Source organism: Lutjanus erythropterus, chromosome 3, assembly GCF_056507025.1.
Source record: "Lutjanus erythropterus isolate fLutEry1 chromosome 3, fLutEry1.hap2, whole genome shotgun sequence".
NCBI classification, from domain to species: domain Eukaryota; kingdom Metazoa; phylum Chordata; class Actinopteri; order Lutjaniformes; family Lutjanidae; genus Lutjanus; species Lutjanus erythropterus.
Window position 1 is genome coordinate 7,264,696 of NC_139319.1, and position 19,514 is coordinate 7,284,209.

Below are 19,514 nucleotides of genomic sequence, written 5' to 3' on the forward strand. Positions count from 1 at the left end.
AATAGAGAAAAACAGTAAATGATCATAATTGAGGAACTGGAACCTACAAATACAAATTCTGAAGTTCTTATTGTAAATCATGCATTGTTAAACTGTTTATAAATCTGTACGTGTACTTTATGTTTGAACTGACATGGCAACAGCAACGTATGCAAACAGTGCAGCCAATGTCTCTGTCAAATTTTGCTACATTTTTGTTTTAATCTGTTATATTTTTGGCTTTATTGCCGAAACACGCATCACCTATGACAGAAATATGCTCTCAGGCATCGGAGAAGGAACCATGGTGTTTGCATTAAAGAGCAGCGGATCTCTAGACAAGCAACAATGCAGTTGGTATGTTTCAACCACCCAGCCGGATCAGCCGGACGCAGCGCTGCAAACTACCCCAGCAGGATTGGAAGAGAGCAGGGATAAGACCCATGCTGCAGGTTTGGCCAAGCAACGGGAAACCAGAGACTGTTTGTGAGAGACCTGCTCCATCACAACATCCAAGGTCAAGCTGTTGCACTTGATGGGCAAACAAGACCCCGGCAGCACGAGGGGAGGCGGACTCTGTGTTGGACAATGTTTCACAGATGTCAGACTTTTTATATGAAGTATATGTAAAAAAAGAATATGTAAAAGTTTATTTGATGTGTCTAATTTAAAAAGCCTTTTTGTAATGAGTGAAAAGTGTAAGTTTTTATCCTCTAGAGCTAGAATGACAGCCTCACTTCTTCAGATTCACTTCAGTTACGTCTCTTTTGCTGTTTGACTCCTGCCAACCCTGAGATCTGCAAATGTATGAGATAATCTGTGGCTGAAGGTTTTGTTTGCCCTGCATTTACCAGTCTGTGTACCACTCTGCTTCTCCAGTGTATAGCAATTGATAGCAACAACTTCCAACAGAAAACTAAAGCATGCAAAATGTGAAAATGTTATTAAATTAGTTTATTACAAATTGAAATGTGTCAGACAGTAACTGAAACAGCAGGTAGATTTTTACCATGGATGAGACTGTGAAGAAATTAAAAAAGACAAGCCACAAATAAGCAACACTAACTTGGTCAAGTTCAATAATCTGATATAAGAATACCAAGTATCTTTTCCACTTCCCTCAGTTTCCAGTCTCAGGGCTCAGTGTTGTAAACTGAAAGGTTGGAGGCCAAAGTCACGTGCAGTTCCCACGGAAACTGATTGACAGGCCTGTTGACGTTGCCCCGCTGACCTCTGCCCTCCTTGATCATCAGCTGGACATCCTCATCATCGAGGATGCGTATCAGGTCGCCCTCGGGATCGCGGTAGTTCAGGGCGATGTCGTCCACCTTGAAGACGTTCCTGAAGAGGGACAAGGACAGGGAGAACATGATTTAAGACCTTCAGCATTTTCAGATAATTCATCCCCATGTTTCCCTTTTTTAAAATAATAATTTTGCGTATGATAGAGACGTAAAGTCCATCCCCTTCCACTGGGCACCATGGGACATTATTTGGGGAAAGAATATGTATGGTAGTTAATGGCCAGGGATAAATAATTTCAGTGGAACATCATCACAAAATTATCTTTTAAATTGACACCGGACATATTTTTTGTTTTTTTGTCCTAAATAAAAACTCCACTGGAAAGGGAGGGGCTTCATCTCTCTGTATATCACCGTAGTCAGACTCAAGTTTAAAACAAAGCAATGCTACCAAGACTGAGAAATTCCACAGTATCTAATGTCAAACATGTCCAAAAGAGAAAACTGTCAACTTAAATGAACAATCTAATGTTGTAATAAACAGTCATTACATGTAATGCATGATTCAGATTCATACAGTGAGGTGAACATCAAATGGAACTTTCCTCAATCAATCAGTCTAATGTAATACTACATCAAGTGACTGTAAATATATGTATTAATCTACTAATATTTCTTTGTTTCAACTCTCATTTTATTTTGTCTTACATGTATGTCTCTTATTAGGTTTTGCACTTTATTATCATCGCTTTATTATTAGTGTGTGGGGGTTCTTATTCTGTCTGTTCTGGGAAAATAAACACGCTTTTATATGTTTCTTTTATATTAAGAGTTTTTTTTTTTTATGTTAAAAGCAATAACATTTAATTGACCGAAAGGAAATGACTGCCCCCACAAGGCCTTTGTTGATATATTACAGTTTAATTAAAATTTTTGCAGTGAAAATTATCACTAAGAAAACATGTGCTGGACCAAAGGAAACGGCTAATGAGTGCAGATATTAAGTTTGACAACTGCACCACTTTCACTGTATTCACATTCACATATGAACAGACAGTTATGTTTGTGTCAAGGAATTAATAAGAGAGAGACGGAGGAAAAAAAAAAAAACAGAACCAGAGGGACACAGTTACAGTTTATGAGGTTTTCTACAGGAGTCCTGGAGGCACAACATGATGAAGTGTTACGTCTGATGAAGGACATGCAAAGACTTTCAAAGTCGCTTCCTGCCACCAGCAATGAAAGGACTTTTTTGAGGGCAAGCATTTCCCGTCTCGAGGAAAGGATCTCTCTAGTTTGATCACAATGTATACAAAAACACACAATGCATACTCAAATGTAAGACTAGTGTTATTCAGTAGTATCACCACCAGCTGCACTGCTGAAGTCTCTCGCTGCTGTGTGAGTGTGAGTGTGATGAAATGTAAAACTATGTGCTAAAACATTTTCACACAATCTTAATTTTGCAAACCTAAATGCACACAACATAATGGGGATCTCTCACAACAAAACGACAAGAGGGGAATATAATCACCAACATTTTAATCAGTAACAGTGTATTTTTTCCATAACTGCTACTGTACTGATTATAATTAGATATATTTATTAATTCAATTACATCTAACAAGTTGCTCTCCAACACTGCTAGTATCCTAATTAGCAACAGTTATGCTAATAGCATCAGTGTCCAACACTTGTGTCAATTTCCCTCAAGGTGTTCTTGAGATATTGCATTCAAAGACTATACTAAAGACTAAGACTATAAAACATAAAAACAGCCTCTGGCCACAGCTGTCGCCGGTGTGAAGGCATAAAAAAAGTTTTTCAACATTTTTCAGAAACTATGACTCACAGAGGCGCTTCAGAAAACAGAAAATATGAGGCTGATCAGTCTAGCAGTATGTGTGACTGGCTGCAGTCCACTGGTCACACACAGATGCATGTAAGTGATCACATGATCCCCTCCAGGCTTATGCCTAGCAGAGATGGTAAGACATTATGTAGTTTGATGATGTTGTGAAGTAGCATGGGATCATGGGATTTGTTGTCTGCATTTTTTAACAATCACTGGTGCAGATGAACTTCTATCTGATGTTACTCATATTCAAGGTAACGTATCAAACTTTTATTCACTTTACATTTTGTTATGTTTGCTGACTTCCTTCATTTCTTTCTGATGTATCCTGTGTTTCACCAGAAGTTGTAGCTGGTGACCAAATGAAAAAAATGACAGATATCCCTTTGTTTGACCATCGTTGAAAATATCTGGGCTAATGTTGTGCACAATAGTACTGTAGTACTTGAGACTGGTCTCAATACCACTTTTTGAAGGTCTTGAGTTGACCGGATTATTTGATTTATTTGTTGACATCATCACTGTGATTAGATGTAAAACTTCCTGCTTCAATGCAGTTAATAACTTGACTCATTTCTAATTTGAAATTTATGCCACTGTTAACAGCTGTCACCCGTCTGGGACCCCCTTCACACACACACACACACACACACACACACACACACACACACACACACACACACACACACACACACACACACACACTCCAACAGAGTGACAGGACAGGAGAGACAGGAGAAGAAGCTGTGGCGGTCTGGTAGGAGATGTCTAAATGTTTATCTGCATCCAAAAGTAAACACACAGTCGTCTGTAAAATCTGTGATGAAACACGTTACGAGACATTTGGGACAAACCTATAAGCTACAGGCTAAGCTATATAAATTTACATCAACTAGCTAGCTTAGCTCTTGACTTGGCAGGGTTCAATGTTAATGTTTTTTTTTGTTTTTTTTTAAGTGGGTCAGAAATGTACTTGCTCAGAGTTAATTTTAACTTGCACTTGTATAAATTGTTTTAGTTATTAGAGGTAATCAAATAACAACAACAACTAAAGTTAACTGTCATATTTAGTCTGGGGCTGCAACGTCTACAAAATGTCCATCTCGGTTTTTCAAAGTCCAAGGTGATGTCTTTAAATGTCTCGTTTTATCTAAAAACCCAAGGATATTTAGTTTTATATAAGAAGGAAAGCAACATTTTCTGCCATTTTGCATAAAAATTTACTTCAGTGGTTAATTGAAATTTAATATTTTAATAATTTAATTCCTTTTTACCACTTGGGCAAGTGAATTGCCAAATTTACATTTTAGACATCTCAGTGCATAAAGGTTATATATTATACCTTTAAAGTCACGCAAATAACAAAGTCAGTAATAAAAAAAGTTAATATGATGTGATCCCATATGTCAGGTTATTACATTTACTGGATTTATTCAATTTTAGACTCATTCATACTTATTATTCTCCTTCCTCACCATCTTCTTCTGTCGAGTTCACAATGACACAATCATCTCTTTTCTCTTTTTCTGTGTACTCTCTCCTCATACCTCCACCGCCACCCTCTCCTTTCCTGTTTTCTTCACTCTTCCCCTCCCTTTATCAGTTCTGAGCCATATTAAAACTCAGGACCAGGGTCTCATCCATCCTACTCCAGGGCACAATAGGCCCGAACACAGAAAAACAATAATGAGCAGATAAGCGGAAGAAATGAACTGATTATGAATGGGGAGGGCTAATCACCACAGCGCTCACCTATCTAAATTACCAGATAATGAGAGATTGAGGGAGAGTGAGAATGAAAGAGAAAAAGACAGAGAAGAACAGATATGATAGTGTAATGAGCATATGCATCCGGCGATGGTGGTGCCGAGGGAGGGGAGGGCGGGGAGTCGAAGGTCCCGCAGGAACTAATTTGACCAACGGTGATGATTGGCAACTGGCAATTTGCAGGTTTGCGGCGCACAATGACTAAATATGCTGCCCCTCAGGGCAGGCTGGGGAATTAATGGACTTTTACTCATCCTTGTTTGTTCTGCAATGAACACACTAAAAATACCGAGGGAGTGAAATGCTGAAAGTGCGGTCACAAAGGTCAGCAATCGCCCGAGTTCATCAGTGCATCTGCAGGAGAAACACCAGATATGGAAATCTGCATTGCTGCGCAAAGATTTGAGAACAAAACACTTTCATTTGTGATTTAAATTAGCACCTTTTAAAGTCTAATTTATTAAAATGGGCTCAATAAAACAAGTTGAACACTTCACAAATGCTTTACAAAGCTGAGGGCAGAGATTACCGGTCAGCACTTTTTAATTGATGTAATTCTGGGGCACCGAGAGAAAGAAGTAACTGGAAAAAGGCTTACATAAGACTGTTAATGTGATTATGATGTGAAGATCTGAAGGTTTTCATGCAGAAATAGTGTATCTGTCACACGCTCCACTGCCTTCGTCAAATATGTCAGTTTTATGTTCCATTATCACATTTTTTGGGAGGTGTTGTAATTCACTCACAGGTGTGAGGTTGCATACAATCATTTTCTCCTCCACAGAAACAACAGTCAGCTTTTTTTTTTTCTTTTTTCTTCAAACACTGTTTCACACATGGGTGTAAACAAAATAAAAACATGACTTTTCACTTTTAAATGTCCATCATATCCTTTGTTTGTCCTTAAAAATGGCACTACTAAAAAAAAAAAAATGACAGGACGTTACAGGCAGGTATCGAATTCAGTATAAACCTACCTCATCCGAGACAGGAGGTCCTTGTACGTTGGCTGGATAGTGAGGTCTTCTTGTACACACACATCTCTGTGAGAATGAACACACATATTACAGTTCACTTTTGATTATGCTGACTTAAAAATCCCATTTGTTTCTGAGGAAAAACAAAAAAAAAACTATTAAAGTGTCAATCAAACTTTTAAAGGCCTTCTAAGTGTCTTTTTAAGGTGTTTCTTAAGCTGTTTTAAATTGTAACTGATCAAAAACAAGTCCAAGGACCACCTCCCCAAATAAATGAGTAAAAAAAAAGAGCTGTGGAATTATTTTACCACATTCAACACACTTTGCTTTCGGCTCAGCTTTACCACTGTGAATCCAGATTTTATGCGTTCATGTTTTATATTTCCAGGGTCATCTCAAAATCATCAAAAAAATTTTATCTAACCATTTGGCAGCACCACTGCCTCTGAGGCCCACTAGATGGCCACCAGTGGGCCTCAGCCCAGTGGTTGAGGATGGCTGCGATAAACCATATTGAACCTGAACATGTCCACATTAGGTTGATTGGAACAACATATACGACCGCTGGAGAGAATCAGTGACAAACATACCGGACCTTAAGTACGTGACATGAGTCATGTGACGTTAAAAACATGGTTAATGCTGATTGGTTGGTTGTCGGCACCAACGCTACATGATTAGGTTTAGGAAAAGATCGTGTGTTGAGTTAAATTAAGTGTGTTACGTATGTAGAAGTTACAGAAGTCACGTACATAATAAAGCTTAAGTAACATGAAACTTTAATTATGCAACAGGTAATTCAGACCAACTCGACATCTAGAACACGTTCAAATCAGCTTGGCAGCACATCACGCCCATTATTACAAATATTACTCCAACCAGAGAGGTGATGTTTTTGAAAAATCACAAACAGTAAGCAGTAAGCCTATTGACTATGACTTGTTTGGCTTGTTAAGTAACATTTATGGAATAATTAAATCAACTTTCGTTAATGAATGTAATTGCTACAATGCTCTGTTAATACAGACAGAAGTTTTGTGACGGCCAAATGCCAACAAATATGGATTCAAGCAGAATATTTTGTTAGATAAAGAAAAGTACATTGTGGAAATGATTACATTTATCTTTTTTTCAATACATTTTGACTTTTGGACTCTCTGGAAATGTTTCGATCACACAAAAAATCTGTTTAGCATCCTTCATCAGCTGTGCCAGTGAGTCTGTGACATGGCACAACTATCTTAAAAGTACACGTGACATTTTTGGACATAGTGGCTAAATGTGTCCGTGGAAAATGTCTTTGTTCGGCAGATATCTCAGTTACAGTGAGATTGAGCTGGCTAAGCAGTTTTGTGTTTGTATGTGTGGTATTTATCCAGTTTGGGAAAACCCACACGCTCTAGAAAGCAGCTCGAGTTGGCTGTCTGACTCAACAGGGACTAGAAATCGTCTCTTGCTGGACGTTAGTAAGGTTCAACCTTCTTGCTGGAGTAGTAAACAAGGTTTCATTACTTAGGAGTTCTACTGACCTGATTGTTTTCCAGTTCTTAGTCAGACCCCGTGTTTCCCAGGAAATGGAAACGACACTTTCAAAAGGCTTTGTATTTTGAGAGCAAAACGCCCCACAGTACAAGTAGCCTACATTTGATTAAATCTTTTACTTTGCCAACATGTGTCTACGGTGTCAAAATGTCTTTGCTAACACTGGCCAACAGTGGCTTAACTGGCTGGAGCAAACGGCGCTTGCCCCACCCCAAGCACAACAAAAGTTTTCCCGGAGGCGTCAATTTCCGACTTGTTGCACTGGAACTGGTCAGCTTGGGTGCGGACATTCCCAGCTCCAATTTCCGAGTTAAATGGAAGGCAGCACTTGTTAACTTAATTTTCCCCACAATCACAATCTGTTTACACAAATATAATGTGGCGTCACTGTATGGCCACTCAAAACCTACAAATGAAACCCTTGATCTGTCTGTAATACTTAACTTATCAAAATTATAATATTATCTGAAAACTATTTTTCATATCAAAACTTAATGTCAGATTTCTGCATTACAATTTTTCCTTTTTTTCTTGTTTTCTGCAAAAAATTTATGACAGAGACATCCTGTTGACTTGTCGATATCAAATTAATTACTGTCACACACACACACTTCTGAACAGACCTGGTGTCGACTCCAGAGGGGGTGAGCAGGAAGCAGCGCAGGCAGCTGTAGGTCGGGCATTCACCCTCACCTTCTGCATCACCCTCTGGGAGGGGCTTAATGATCTTCACAAAGGATTGTGGGAAAATGCCTGTTTGATTGTTCACTGTGCCCTGAAGAGAAGACAGGAGGACGGACAAGGAGAGAAAAGAGGAGAAGATAAGACGGACAAAGAGATCATGAGAAATCACAATAGTCAAGTCCCAGAAGATGAAGTGATAAGGGACCGATGCGATGATGAGAACGGCTGATGATTCAAAGAAGAAAAACACAAGGAAGCAGCATGGACGTGCATCTGGAGAGACGTTTTACAGAATAATTAGCCTATTCCTCATATCCTGCTGATGTTACAAGAGCTCATCACAACCATACAGCCTTTTTTACTGCACCCCTGGTGTCTGAGCGTGTACACACACAGCAGCATGAACTGTTTTATGTAACAATGTTGATATGATCAGGCAACAGTACAATAAATGATCATTTCCTACCCATACTGAAATATTGGACATTTGGCCTGCTTGCTAGACAAAAAAACATTTTGACCGTAGGTCATTTGAGGTAGGGATGAGGGGGGACGCCACCCCTATTGCCAGCAAAATGGCCGCCAAAATCAGTGCAGGGTTAAGGGGTTGTTTAGTTGAATATGTTAGTGCAGTCTGCCTGACTCACTGATCCTTTATCTGACTGAGGTTTGTGTGAGTCAGAGTCTACGGCCCCGACCATGGCTCTGAACATCGGTAGCCTTACAGTGATGAGTGTTGATAAGATGTAGTGTTGTCAAAAATATCAATATACTGATAAATATCATTACTGAATATTTGAAATGCTCTCAATATTCATTTTTCTCAGTAAAAGCTGCATGTTCTTGTTCTCTCCTGTCCAACAGCGAGTTGACACTCATTTGCTATATCCGTTGACGTGTTATAGCCTTGTTAGATTTATGTTTTAATACAAAAAAATTTTTATGCCCTCAGTGTTGATTAAATTTTCCCCCTGGGTATCGAAAATGGTACTGAATATAGATATCTTTTTAAAGCGTTTTATCGAAATGAAAAATTCCAGTATTGTGACAACACTACTTGAATGAATAATATTTGAAAGCTATATAGCTGCAAAATGAACCAGGTCCTTCCTCCTGTTACAAAACATCTACTTGGTTCTGACACTGCAATCAGAAACATAACTTTTGTTTCAGATGAAGAGAAGAAGAAGAACTGCATTCGAAAGAACCAGTGTGTAGGACTTCGTGGCCTCAGACTGCAAAGAATTCATCCAACTTTCTAGGTGAACCTACTGTAGCTGCAAAAGTCATGCAAAATGTGAAAGGCCAAATATAGAGACAGTATTTGTTTGTCCGTTCTGGGTTACCATAGAAACATGGCGGTTAAACATGACTGTAAAAAAATGAAATGTACTCATTTTAAGGTAACAAAAACACAGTGATTCTTCTTTTCTGTTGATTATATGCTAATAAAAACATTAATATGAATATTATATTACATTTTTGCCATATTCTGCCAATAGATCCCCCTAAATCTGACACACCTTTAACCCAGACCTTGTTCAAAACAGAAGCTCGCTCAACACAAGACTCATACAGCAGATAGATTTTTCATGCAAAAACAGCAAATCCACTGTTAATAAAAATAATCAAATTACAGTGGAACCACTTCTGTAGGTGATAAGATGGTAGAAGAACCTGTTTTTACAAAAATTCTATTGTAAATTTGTAGTCCATGCAAGCCATCATGACTCAGGTGATGAACACATTTCTAATGTTTGTCCTCCAGAGCCACAACGTTATGAAGACATTAGTAATAATTAATGATAAGATGTTATTCAACTATTTTCACAGGCACTCGGTAGTACTCTTCACGACAGTTTACATAAGATATAAAAGCAGCGGACTGCCTCTTTGTTAAGCCTGAGATGCCTTTTTAAAGTAAAAACACCTCACACCAGTACGGCTCAGTTCAATCGCTCTCTTTATTGTTGCCCACTGAGCATCAACAGTGCAACAGCTGCACATGTAGAAAACAAATAAAAAGGTGTTACTCACATTTTCAAATGTTAATAGTGTTTGTTCAGTATAAGAAAAGCTAAATGCACAATTTCACTACTGTTTTTTTTTTATTTACAGTGGTGAGAGGACAACCTGACTCATACATGCAGAAATGACAAACTAACAATCAATATAAACTAAGTGAGGAGCTGCAGCAGAGGGATTAGTGTCATTTATAAAGGTCTGAGTTTTACAGTATATCTTTAAAGGACCAGTGTGTGAGAATTAATTAACTCTTCTTGAGTTTGGTGAATCCAAACTAACCCTTTAAAACACTGAAGTCACACAATAACACAAACAGATTGAGGCAGTGGTGTTTTATCATTCTCTCCAAAGCAACCAGACTCCATTGGCAGAATTAGTCATTTTACCTTGCAGATCATATAGGAGCTGCTGGTTTACCACTGCCTGAGTCAGTTAGTTTGTTGCTGTTATTGTGTGACTTTGGTGAATCCAAACTTACCCTTAAAAACACTACAGGCACACAATAACACAAACAAACTAACCGATTGAGGCAGGAGTAGACCTGTAACTCCCGTGTTCTGCAAGGTAAAATTACTTATTTGCCAAAGGAGTCTGGTTGCTTTGGAGAGAGCGATATTTGTCTTATATAACCACAGTGAAAATGAAGCGTAGGTGGCTTAAATACATTTGGCTGCTGACCCTTTTGGCAGCTGTACATTGCTCAGCTTCCAACACTGGTAATCCTGCAGTTTCTCCAAAATGGGTGCGTGCCAACCGCCATCTACATTAAGTACTACACTGACAAGGGACCCCCAGATTATCCCTTTAATTCCTGGTTTTTGGTCACCCCTCACAGAAGCTGCTCATCACATGAAAAGTATCTTCACATTTTCTCTGGGAACCCTCAAACCGTTCAGGTGTCTCTCCACTGGTGTGTTTGAAACGTTCACCTTGATGCACCAGTCTGCCAGTTGGCTTTGTCACGTTTTCCACCCACAGCCGCTCTGTTCTGTCCACTGACTAAATCAAAGGCACTCAGTCAACTTTTCACAAGTTCTAAGTGTTACATTAACCTCACCCACCCCCCCACCCCCCCTCCAAAAAAAAGAAAAAACAAAGCACTTGCTCCTAGCATGGATGCAAAGTTGCCAAAAAAGAACAACAAGATAGTGTTGTGTAAGGTTATTATTATCAGCCTTTTTCTGTTACGATTTTTGGATCTCTAGAAAGCCAGGGGCAGGATAAGAGCACCGTCCTCCTCCTCCATGTTCATTCTCATTCTCCCTCTCTCTCTCTCTCTCTCTCTCTTTCTCTCTCTCTCTCTCTCTCTCTCTCTCTCTCTCTCTCTCTCTCTCTCTCTCTCTCCCACCACATCAGCTTCCACCTCCTCCCTCCATCTCTCTCCCACTCACCCACTCACCCACTCCCGGCTTCTCTCTCACACTCCATCTCAACACCTTGCACGTTTTTTATTCAACATGTTTCCTGACCTTTCTTTAAGTAGTCTGTGACAAAGCAGAATTTCGGTGACAACTATTTCCCGGCTCCAATGTTCCGGTGAATTTTTATGTTGAGCAGCTAATTAAAATGTCCCACATCCCATTTTTGGACGAAGGCGACGACTTACACGTGACACTTGGCAGTGTGTAATGAGGACATTTTGTTCATTAAGTAAGGAAAGTGGAGCAGGGCACCTCCAATCACACCAGTGGAGATACTTCATGTTCAGTGTACTCAGCTGCTGCCATGAGGGGATGACAAGAGTTTTAATCTTTTTTTAAGTTGTATTATATTCTTTAATTAACTTTTGGCTGCTGCAACTTATGAAGGGTTTGTTTTGTGTAATTAAGACATTTGGCAGGGTAAAGTTACTCAATAATAAAGGTATAAGAAAACAAAAGAAATCTTTCGCTAAAGCAATATAGAAATCTTCATTTTGAGGCCAAAAGTATGTTGACGCTCAAACAAAGCATGAGATTTTTGAATGTCATCCAAGCCACTGACATTCATCTGATGCAATAAAACCTCCACTTTTCTGCAAAAAAAAGTTTCTGCAAAAGAGATTTTGGGACCCAGCTACTGGGATTTCTCTACATTAAAGTGATGTAGATGGCAGTCAGCATGTCCCCAGTTTGGAGAAGCATCAGGAGTAACAGTGTAGGAAGCTAAGTGATGCACTGGTGCCAACAGGGTCAGCAGTAAAACATATTTTGAGTCATTTACACTAAAAAGTCTCTTAACACTCAGTAGAGACTAAAGACATTCTAACAGCTTTCATGGCTAAAACTGGTTGCATGCAATACCACAAACAAACTAACCAATTCAGGCAGCGGTAGACCAGCAACTCCTGTGTTCTGCAAAGTAAAATTACTAATTTGGCCAGTTGAGTTTGGTTGGTTTGGAGAGAGCAATATTTGCCTTATATAATGGCAGTTTCCCGCTGGAAAAGGGTATGTGGCAGCAAGGTTATGCGCTGAAAATATTTTAAAAGTAGCGTACATGTATGTGGCTAAAACACATTTTGCTGCTGACTCTGTCTGCAGCAGCACATTGCTTAGTGCCGGTACTGCTTCTACAAACTGAAGGTGCATCAACCATCATCTACTGCAGGTAATACACTAAACCTCATACAACCCCGGTTCAAATAATCCAAACTGCCCCTTTAAGCCAGATGAGATCGGCCACTGATGGTGAATGACTGAGTCTGGCTCATAAGTGATGTTCTAGTTTATTCCATGAGCACTGGATGGAGTTGAGATCAGATCTCGATGCAGACCAGTGAATTTCTTCCACATGAAACTGGGAAAATGATTTCTTTACAACCCCAGACCATCTGTAACTGTTGCAGACCCTCACGTGGATGCAGGAACAATAAACTGAACTCAAGATATCTCTGTCCACATACTTTTGGCCATCTTTTGGAAGAGGTGGAGAGGAGGTGGTCGTGTGATTCATTCAGTGAGGTGGCAACAAAATCTCCACAGAATCTCATTTTATTCAGTCTCTGTTAATTTATCTCTTGTCGTTGCCCCGTCTCTTCCTCCATCACTTCTCCTCTGTCCTCCTCCATTCTTTCTCCTTCACCATCCTGATGAAGATGCCTCCTTCTCTCTTTCCATTTTTTCTCTTTCTTGGCTCATGTCTCCTCTCCCCCTCCACCTCCTCTCTATCTTTCCCATCCCTCCCTCTCACTCACTCGCTCTCATCCATCTTTTCTCTGCCTTCCACTCTCCCACTCTTTCCCTCCCTTTCTCCTTCTCTACATCTCTCCCTCTCTCCCTCCCTCTCTTTTTCTCTCCCCCCTCCCTCTCCCACTCTTTCTCTCTCTCACTCTCTCCTCTCTTTCTCTGCGTTCTTACCTCCAGCCAGTCGGCGTTGACTCGTTGCAGCAGGAAGATCACCTCTCCCCTCTTCAGGTTCAACTCCGCCTTGCCATTGCCGCGAAAGTCAAACATCGCCTGGGACACGCACGCAAACCCACACACACACACACACAAAAGAAACCACACACACACACACACACACACACAAGTCAGTGAAAGGAGAGGGGAACGAGAGGGGAGAGAAACGGACAAACTCAACACAGAGAGAGAAGAGACGGTGAGAGCGGACAGGTAAGACTTTGCACACTTTTTGCTGATGGAGAAAAAGGTGTGAGTGTATAAGTGAGAAAAAGAGACAAAGAGAAAAAGGAAGAAATGCCTTCTTTTTAACAGTTTCACAAAGTTAAGATTTGTGAGCAATTTAGAGAATTGATGCACAAAAGTAGTGAAGTTTGGAGTGTAAGAAGACCTGTGTGTGTGTGTGTAAGGATGTGTGTTATTGAGAGAGGAAGATGGAGAGTGAATTCATCTGCTCAAAGAAGTAAACATTTGTGAGGGGGAGAGAGAATTGTTACGAAGAGGAGTAAACCTGTGAAATGTGTGCGTGTGAGAGAGAGAGAAACAGAGAGTAAAAGAAAGTGAGGGAGTGAGACAGAAGGGATGCTAAAGAAGAATCATTTTATTTCTGTGTTTCTGTGGAGCAGATATTTCTTGCAATTTGCAATAGTATTTTATAGTATTGGTGAATCTATTTTAAGTCTTTTGAGGTGTGTATGTGTGTTAGGTCTGCAACTCATGATTATTTTCATTTTCAATAAATGTATGGATTAGAAAAAGGGAAGACACCATGCTTACTTCAAGCACACACTTGCACAAAACCAGTGATATAGTCAAAAAGCCTTTATTAGTTAAGGCAAACGCATAGATCATTTTGTGAAACATTGAAAAATTGTGAAAATGTCCATCACAGTTACCCAGGGAGACGTTTTTAGATGTATTGTTTTGTCCGACCTTCAGATGAAAACCCAAAGACCAGTCAGCGATTTGAGGGTGGATAAGGAGGGGATGCCATCCCCCTCAGATTGCTGGCAAAATGACCAAAATGCATCCCCCTTGTTAACCTGCCCAATTTCAATCCCCTATAGTAGCAGACAGAGTGAGGGGGCAGCAGGCTGGTTTATCTGAACATGTTAGTCTGCCTGAGTAAATGGTCCTTTATCTGACTGAGTTTTGTGCCATTTAAAGAAGAAATCTGAAAAATGTTTACTGTAATAAATCATTGAATGACTGTGATACATCATTAGAAATTAAGGAAATATGTTAAGTTCCTGGGACAACTGGTTTTGTTTGCCTGCTTCATGTTAATTAGAGTTCAAATTAATGCCGAATGAATGAATAAGTTTCTGTTTATGAGTTGTAAAAAAACCATAAACTTTCTTCTTCTTTCTTCTTCATCTTAGGAGGAGTAAATGTTTATAATGGTTAAATTGAACAATATGTTAATGGAGTCTGGCAGGCAGAAGGCAGGCAGCGACTGAAGTCCAGAGTGTGGATTTTCAGATTAGCATGCTTTTTGTTTTGTTTGTTTAGCAAAACATTGGCAGTTATAAACATCTGATCAACTTACAGTGCAGGATTCATCATCACTAATGTCATCATTAATGTCAAATGGCAATGTTGCACTCGTCCTGCAGTGTTCCTGCAGTGTTCCTGCAGCCTGCCTGAGATTCACCGGGTCTGGCGAGGAGGGGGCAGAGGAAACAGCTCACTTCAACCATAGATTGTATGTTAAATAGGATTTCAACCTATTTAATATACTGTCTATGGCTCCAACTCACTATTTGGACTGTGGACTCCTTTTGGGATGTAAAATTGCTACTTATTGCTCCTTTAAAATATATGACCCTGTATTATTATCAAAAAATACAGGACCAAAGGAGTCATTCATGAGTTGGTTCACTAGTTGTGGGTGAATGAAACAAATCCCTCTGTTAAAAATGAACATTTCAAAAGTTGCCAAATTTACGACGATGTAGAGAAAAGCAGAGCATCTTCACATTTGAGGCTGTAACTATCAAATGTTAAGCTTCCTTGCTTGATTAATGACTTAAGTGAATAATCAGTTGTCTAAATTGTCAACCACTCTTGACTAATCAATTAAGTGACGTGACTTGTCAGCCCTGTCTTCATGCAGCACTTCTGTCTGATTATACAAAGTGCACTGTACTTGATAGGAAGGGCTGAGTATTGTTGCATCAAGAGTGTGAAAGAGTGTGTGTGTGTGTGTGTGTGTGTATGTGAGTGAGTGAGTGTATGTCTGTGGGCGATTAAGTAAAAAGCCTGTTCGAGGAGTTTGCAAAAGTGGTACAGCCTGGGGAGATGCCACGCTGCAATGCAAGTGTGTGTGTGTGAGTGTGTGTGTGAGTAGGGGGTAGGATGCTCGACCATCCTGGTTAGCATCAGTGTATCTGGAATAAAAGCCTGCCAAAGCTGCATTTGCATTTAAAGTAGAACTCAGTAGAGTCATTACCGATGCTTTAAACCTATTTCTGTCCTTTTTGCAAAGACACTCTGTGAACAGACGGATGATAAAGTAGCCTATTACTACACACACAGATATGTACACACAAAAGCTTTCCTAAATGCACAACCACACACACACAAGCTACAATAGTCTTTTCACTCCCATAGTGCTTGTACTGTGTCACGGCAATAAACTGAACTTGATGTGCGCATGTAGATCCAAAAGGAAACATGCATGCACGCACTTCCCAGAAAGAAAGAAAGAAAGAAAGAAAAAGAGAAGATGAGCAATTATATTGGACTCAGAAATTGTGGAGAGAATTACAGCCACAGTAGGAGAGCAATCACTGCAGACGGTGAAACTGAAAGAGAGTTGGAGAATCAGGAGAGGTGCAGCGAGACCAAAAAAAGAATGAGCGGTTAAAGCAGTGGGAGGGAGGTGAAGAAGAGGGGGAGGAAGAGGAGGAGGAAGAAGAGGAGGAGGAGGAGGAGATAAGAAAAGTGAAAGTTATACAGAGGTGCAAGAGCTGCAGAGGGCTGATGGATCACTGCTGTTTTCACGTGGTTGTTTCACATCAAGTGACTCTGAGTGAGTGACTGAGACTGACAGCACCTCACCATTGTTATGCTAGGAGTGTATAAGCAAGATAAAATTAGTTTTAATCCTTAAAGCTGGACTAATCACTGTTGTTATATCAACTACAGGTCAGATGATGTGTAATGTGGCTTGGAGCAGAGAACCCAGAGATAATCATGGGCTCTACTGTTCCCCTCAACTCTGCAAAGTGTTTTAGAGTCATTTAGATCATACTTTTGTTGCGTATGACCTACAAAAAGGTTTCATCAGATCCTTGTGGAGCAATCATGGATGTATTAAGGAACCAGGGTTTCCATCTCCAATTAAGCACATAAGCTTTTTTTGCAAAACTGAGCAAGTTTTGTTGAATTCTGCAGTTTCCGCCAACCTCTTCTCAGGTGACATGTGTGCTGATAGTAGCTAAGCTTGTGTTGTTTACAGCTTGTTGCATTACCCCAAGTGAGAGAGTGTGGGGCCAGAGAATAGAAGGCGCAAAGTGCACAGATGATAGCAAATTAGCAATGCTAACACTAGCAGCTGACAATGAATGAGCCATTGTTATTTTACTTTGTAAAGGTGACCAGTCAAACAATCTTTCTTTTGTTCAAGCCAAAAAAAAGGCAAGCTGATTCTAAACTAGTCGAGTTTGCCATCCGTCACCGTGACAGCAAGTGGACTTTGAAGCTGAAATAACAAGTGGCTTAGCCAAGCCAACCTGGATGTATTTCACCAACTTTCTTGTCAAGGAGGATGGATGCGTCACGGCCAGGGACAGAGGAGGAAGTTATTAAAGCTACGTTAGATAAGACACAAAGTAATAGATGGGCCTAGTTTGATTCTGGGTAGTAAATTTATAGGTCTTTTTGGGTTTGGGCAAACATTTTTGACCCTGTGAGGACCTCTAGTGGTACCTGCAAATATGTTTGAATAAATCAACCACTGGGGTCAGCAAACACACTTTGAACAGCTATTCAGAAATGTCAGAAATGCAACAGAGATGCAAAGATCAGCTCAGCTGAGAGGATTCATCACATCATGCAGTTGCAACAAAGAACAAAAAAGACAACGGACAACATCTAGAGTTCCTCCTCAGAATCTCAGTCTGTCGTGTTACATCCAGTACCTGCATGCATCCTTTCCTTTGTGCAAAGGTATGCAATTTGAATCCTGCACAAGAAAGTTGGACCCAGATATTAACAAAAACTATTATACTGAAGACAATTTACTACATGGATATTTACAGAATGGCTACTACTGAAAAAAAAACCTATAGTAAAATAGCATCAAAAAGTTTGACATGTTGAAATGTTGGAGTGCGTAAGTGTGAATGTGCTGTGTGCGAATGAATGACTGCGTGCACGGAGTGTGCGTGTGTGTATGTGTAATATGTGTGCCTACAGAAAATGAGACAGAGGCTGATGGCAGATTAATGAAGCTGGGGAGTGAGGGAGCTGGCTGGATTAACAATCCACTGAGATTACCCTGACCCTGAGGACACACACACACACATATGCCTGCACACACACACACACACACACACGCACACTCTCTCTTTGAATTCGGGGCTGCTATTTTTAATGCATTATTCCAGACGGTCTTTTATTATAGCGTTGACCCGCCGCTGGCTGTAATTTTAGATGATGTGAAAATGTGTTGGTGGTGATAAGCTACTATCTGCAACACAAACACTGAATTTGATGTGACAAAGCAATTCCCCCTCTCCTTATACCTCCTTTCATCTCGCTCCCACATCATTGTTTCACCTCTCCATCCCTTTACCTTTATTTGTCGTTTTCCCTTTGTCTCTATTTCTGTCTTTGTCTTTCATCCAATTTGTTTTCTCTCTCTGTCCTCCCCTGTGTCTCTACAGACAGTTTAGTCACCTAATCAAGAAGTTAACTTGATGAGTGAGCCATAACAACTCAGTGCGGTGGGTAATATAGTAGCTGACTGTATGAGTGTGTGCTATTTAATCAGAGTTTTTAGTCTAATACTATTTTTCAGGATCTGGCAAGCAAAAATAACTTCACTTTGAGATGAGTAAAAGAATGAAAAGGGAAAAAAAAACAAAAACAGGAACTTTGTAACCATAATGCACTAAACAATTGTTCACACTGCAACAAAACTTACAATTTCCTTAGTGTATTAACTTAAAGAATAAAGCCACAGGCAACAGATGGTGACAAAAACAGATTATATGCCAACTCAAATAAGCCCATCACAAAACTCTGTTTGCCAATATCTCTCCTGCCAACGCCATTTGCAACCAACAGGAAGCAGAAAGTAGCCGAGCAGTTGCTGCGTGCAGGAAAATTGACTTAATTTGACCTTTTTCATGATGCAGATTTAGGGGGTGTTACTTCTGTGCGTGGTGGTGTGTGGTTGTGACCGTCAGCCTCCAGGCAGTACCTAACACTGGCCTGATCCAAAAACGTCCAAAGAGGTGGAGTGTGAGTGGAACTGAAGCCAGCGAATGAAGCGGCCACCTAACAGCTAGCCACCTGTCACTCAAAGCGTACACACCTTTGATTATGTGTGACTTAAGTCTTAATATAATTTAAACGGATGAGTTTATGAAAATTCATCCCTGTATAGTTGTCATGAAGAGGAAAATTAGCTCTAGAGAAGTTTGTCATTTTAATGTAGAGGTATATGAGGACAGACTGGCCTTTGGAGGCAGCTGCTATTGGACAGTTTTTGGAAATTTCGCATTGGCTTCGTTTTTCTGCCCCAGAGGTTCACTGAGAAACAATGCAACTCTAAGGTAAATGCACTACCAAGAATGAAAGAGAAAGAGCATGATTCTACGAATCACCGCTTTGCAATGTTATTCAACAATCATACAGGATGAAATCTGTGATAGACGACGCAAAGACAAGAGTTCCTTTGCCCACAGTCTGGCCACATTTCATCCTTACAAATCTGTTTTCTGTAATGAATGGAATACAGTGGCCTCCTCGCTGACATTTTTGTAATTTGAGCCGCCATGCAAAGCAAACAGTACTGTTCTGCCTCCTCTCACTAAATAAATACTCTAGT

At 40.1% G+C, this 19,514-nt stretch overlaps 2 protein-coding genes across 3 annotated transcripts in view; one reads left to right on the forward strand and one right to left on the reverse strand.

Annotated features, from left to right (window-relative positions):
- Window positions 1-918: 918 nt before the first annotated feature.
- Window positions 919-19,514, reverse strand: part of ncf4 (neutrophil cytosolic factor 4) — a 48,976-nt gene continuing 30,380 nt past the window's right edge. Inside the window, exons 7-10 of the mRNA XM_084714833.1 lie at window positions 13,412-13,510; window positions 7,988-8,139; window positions 5,823-5,888; window positions 919-1,320 (exon numbers count right to left, since the gene is read on the reverse strand). Coding sequence (XP_084570959.1) covers window positions 1,113-1,320; window positions 5,823-5,888; window positions 7,988-8,139; window positions 13,412-13,510 — 525 coding nt within the window. The 3' untranslated portion in view covers window positions 919-1,112. The remainder of the gene's footprint in view (window positions 1,321-5,822; window positions 5,889-7,987; window positions 8,140-13,411; window positions 13,511-19,514) is intronic.
- pvalb7 (parvalbumin 7) overlaps window positions 13,543-19,514 on the forward strand; it is a 61,114-nt gene continuing 55,142 nt past the window's right edge. The window contains exon 1 of one of the 2 annotated variants that reach the window (XM_084714834.1): window positions 13,543-13,666. The gene's annotated coding sequence lies outside the window, so the exon portion shown is untranslated. The remainder of the gene's footprint in view (window positions 13,667-19,514) is intronic. The other variant, XM_084714836.1, reaches the window with a different exon arrangement.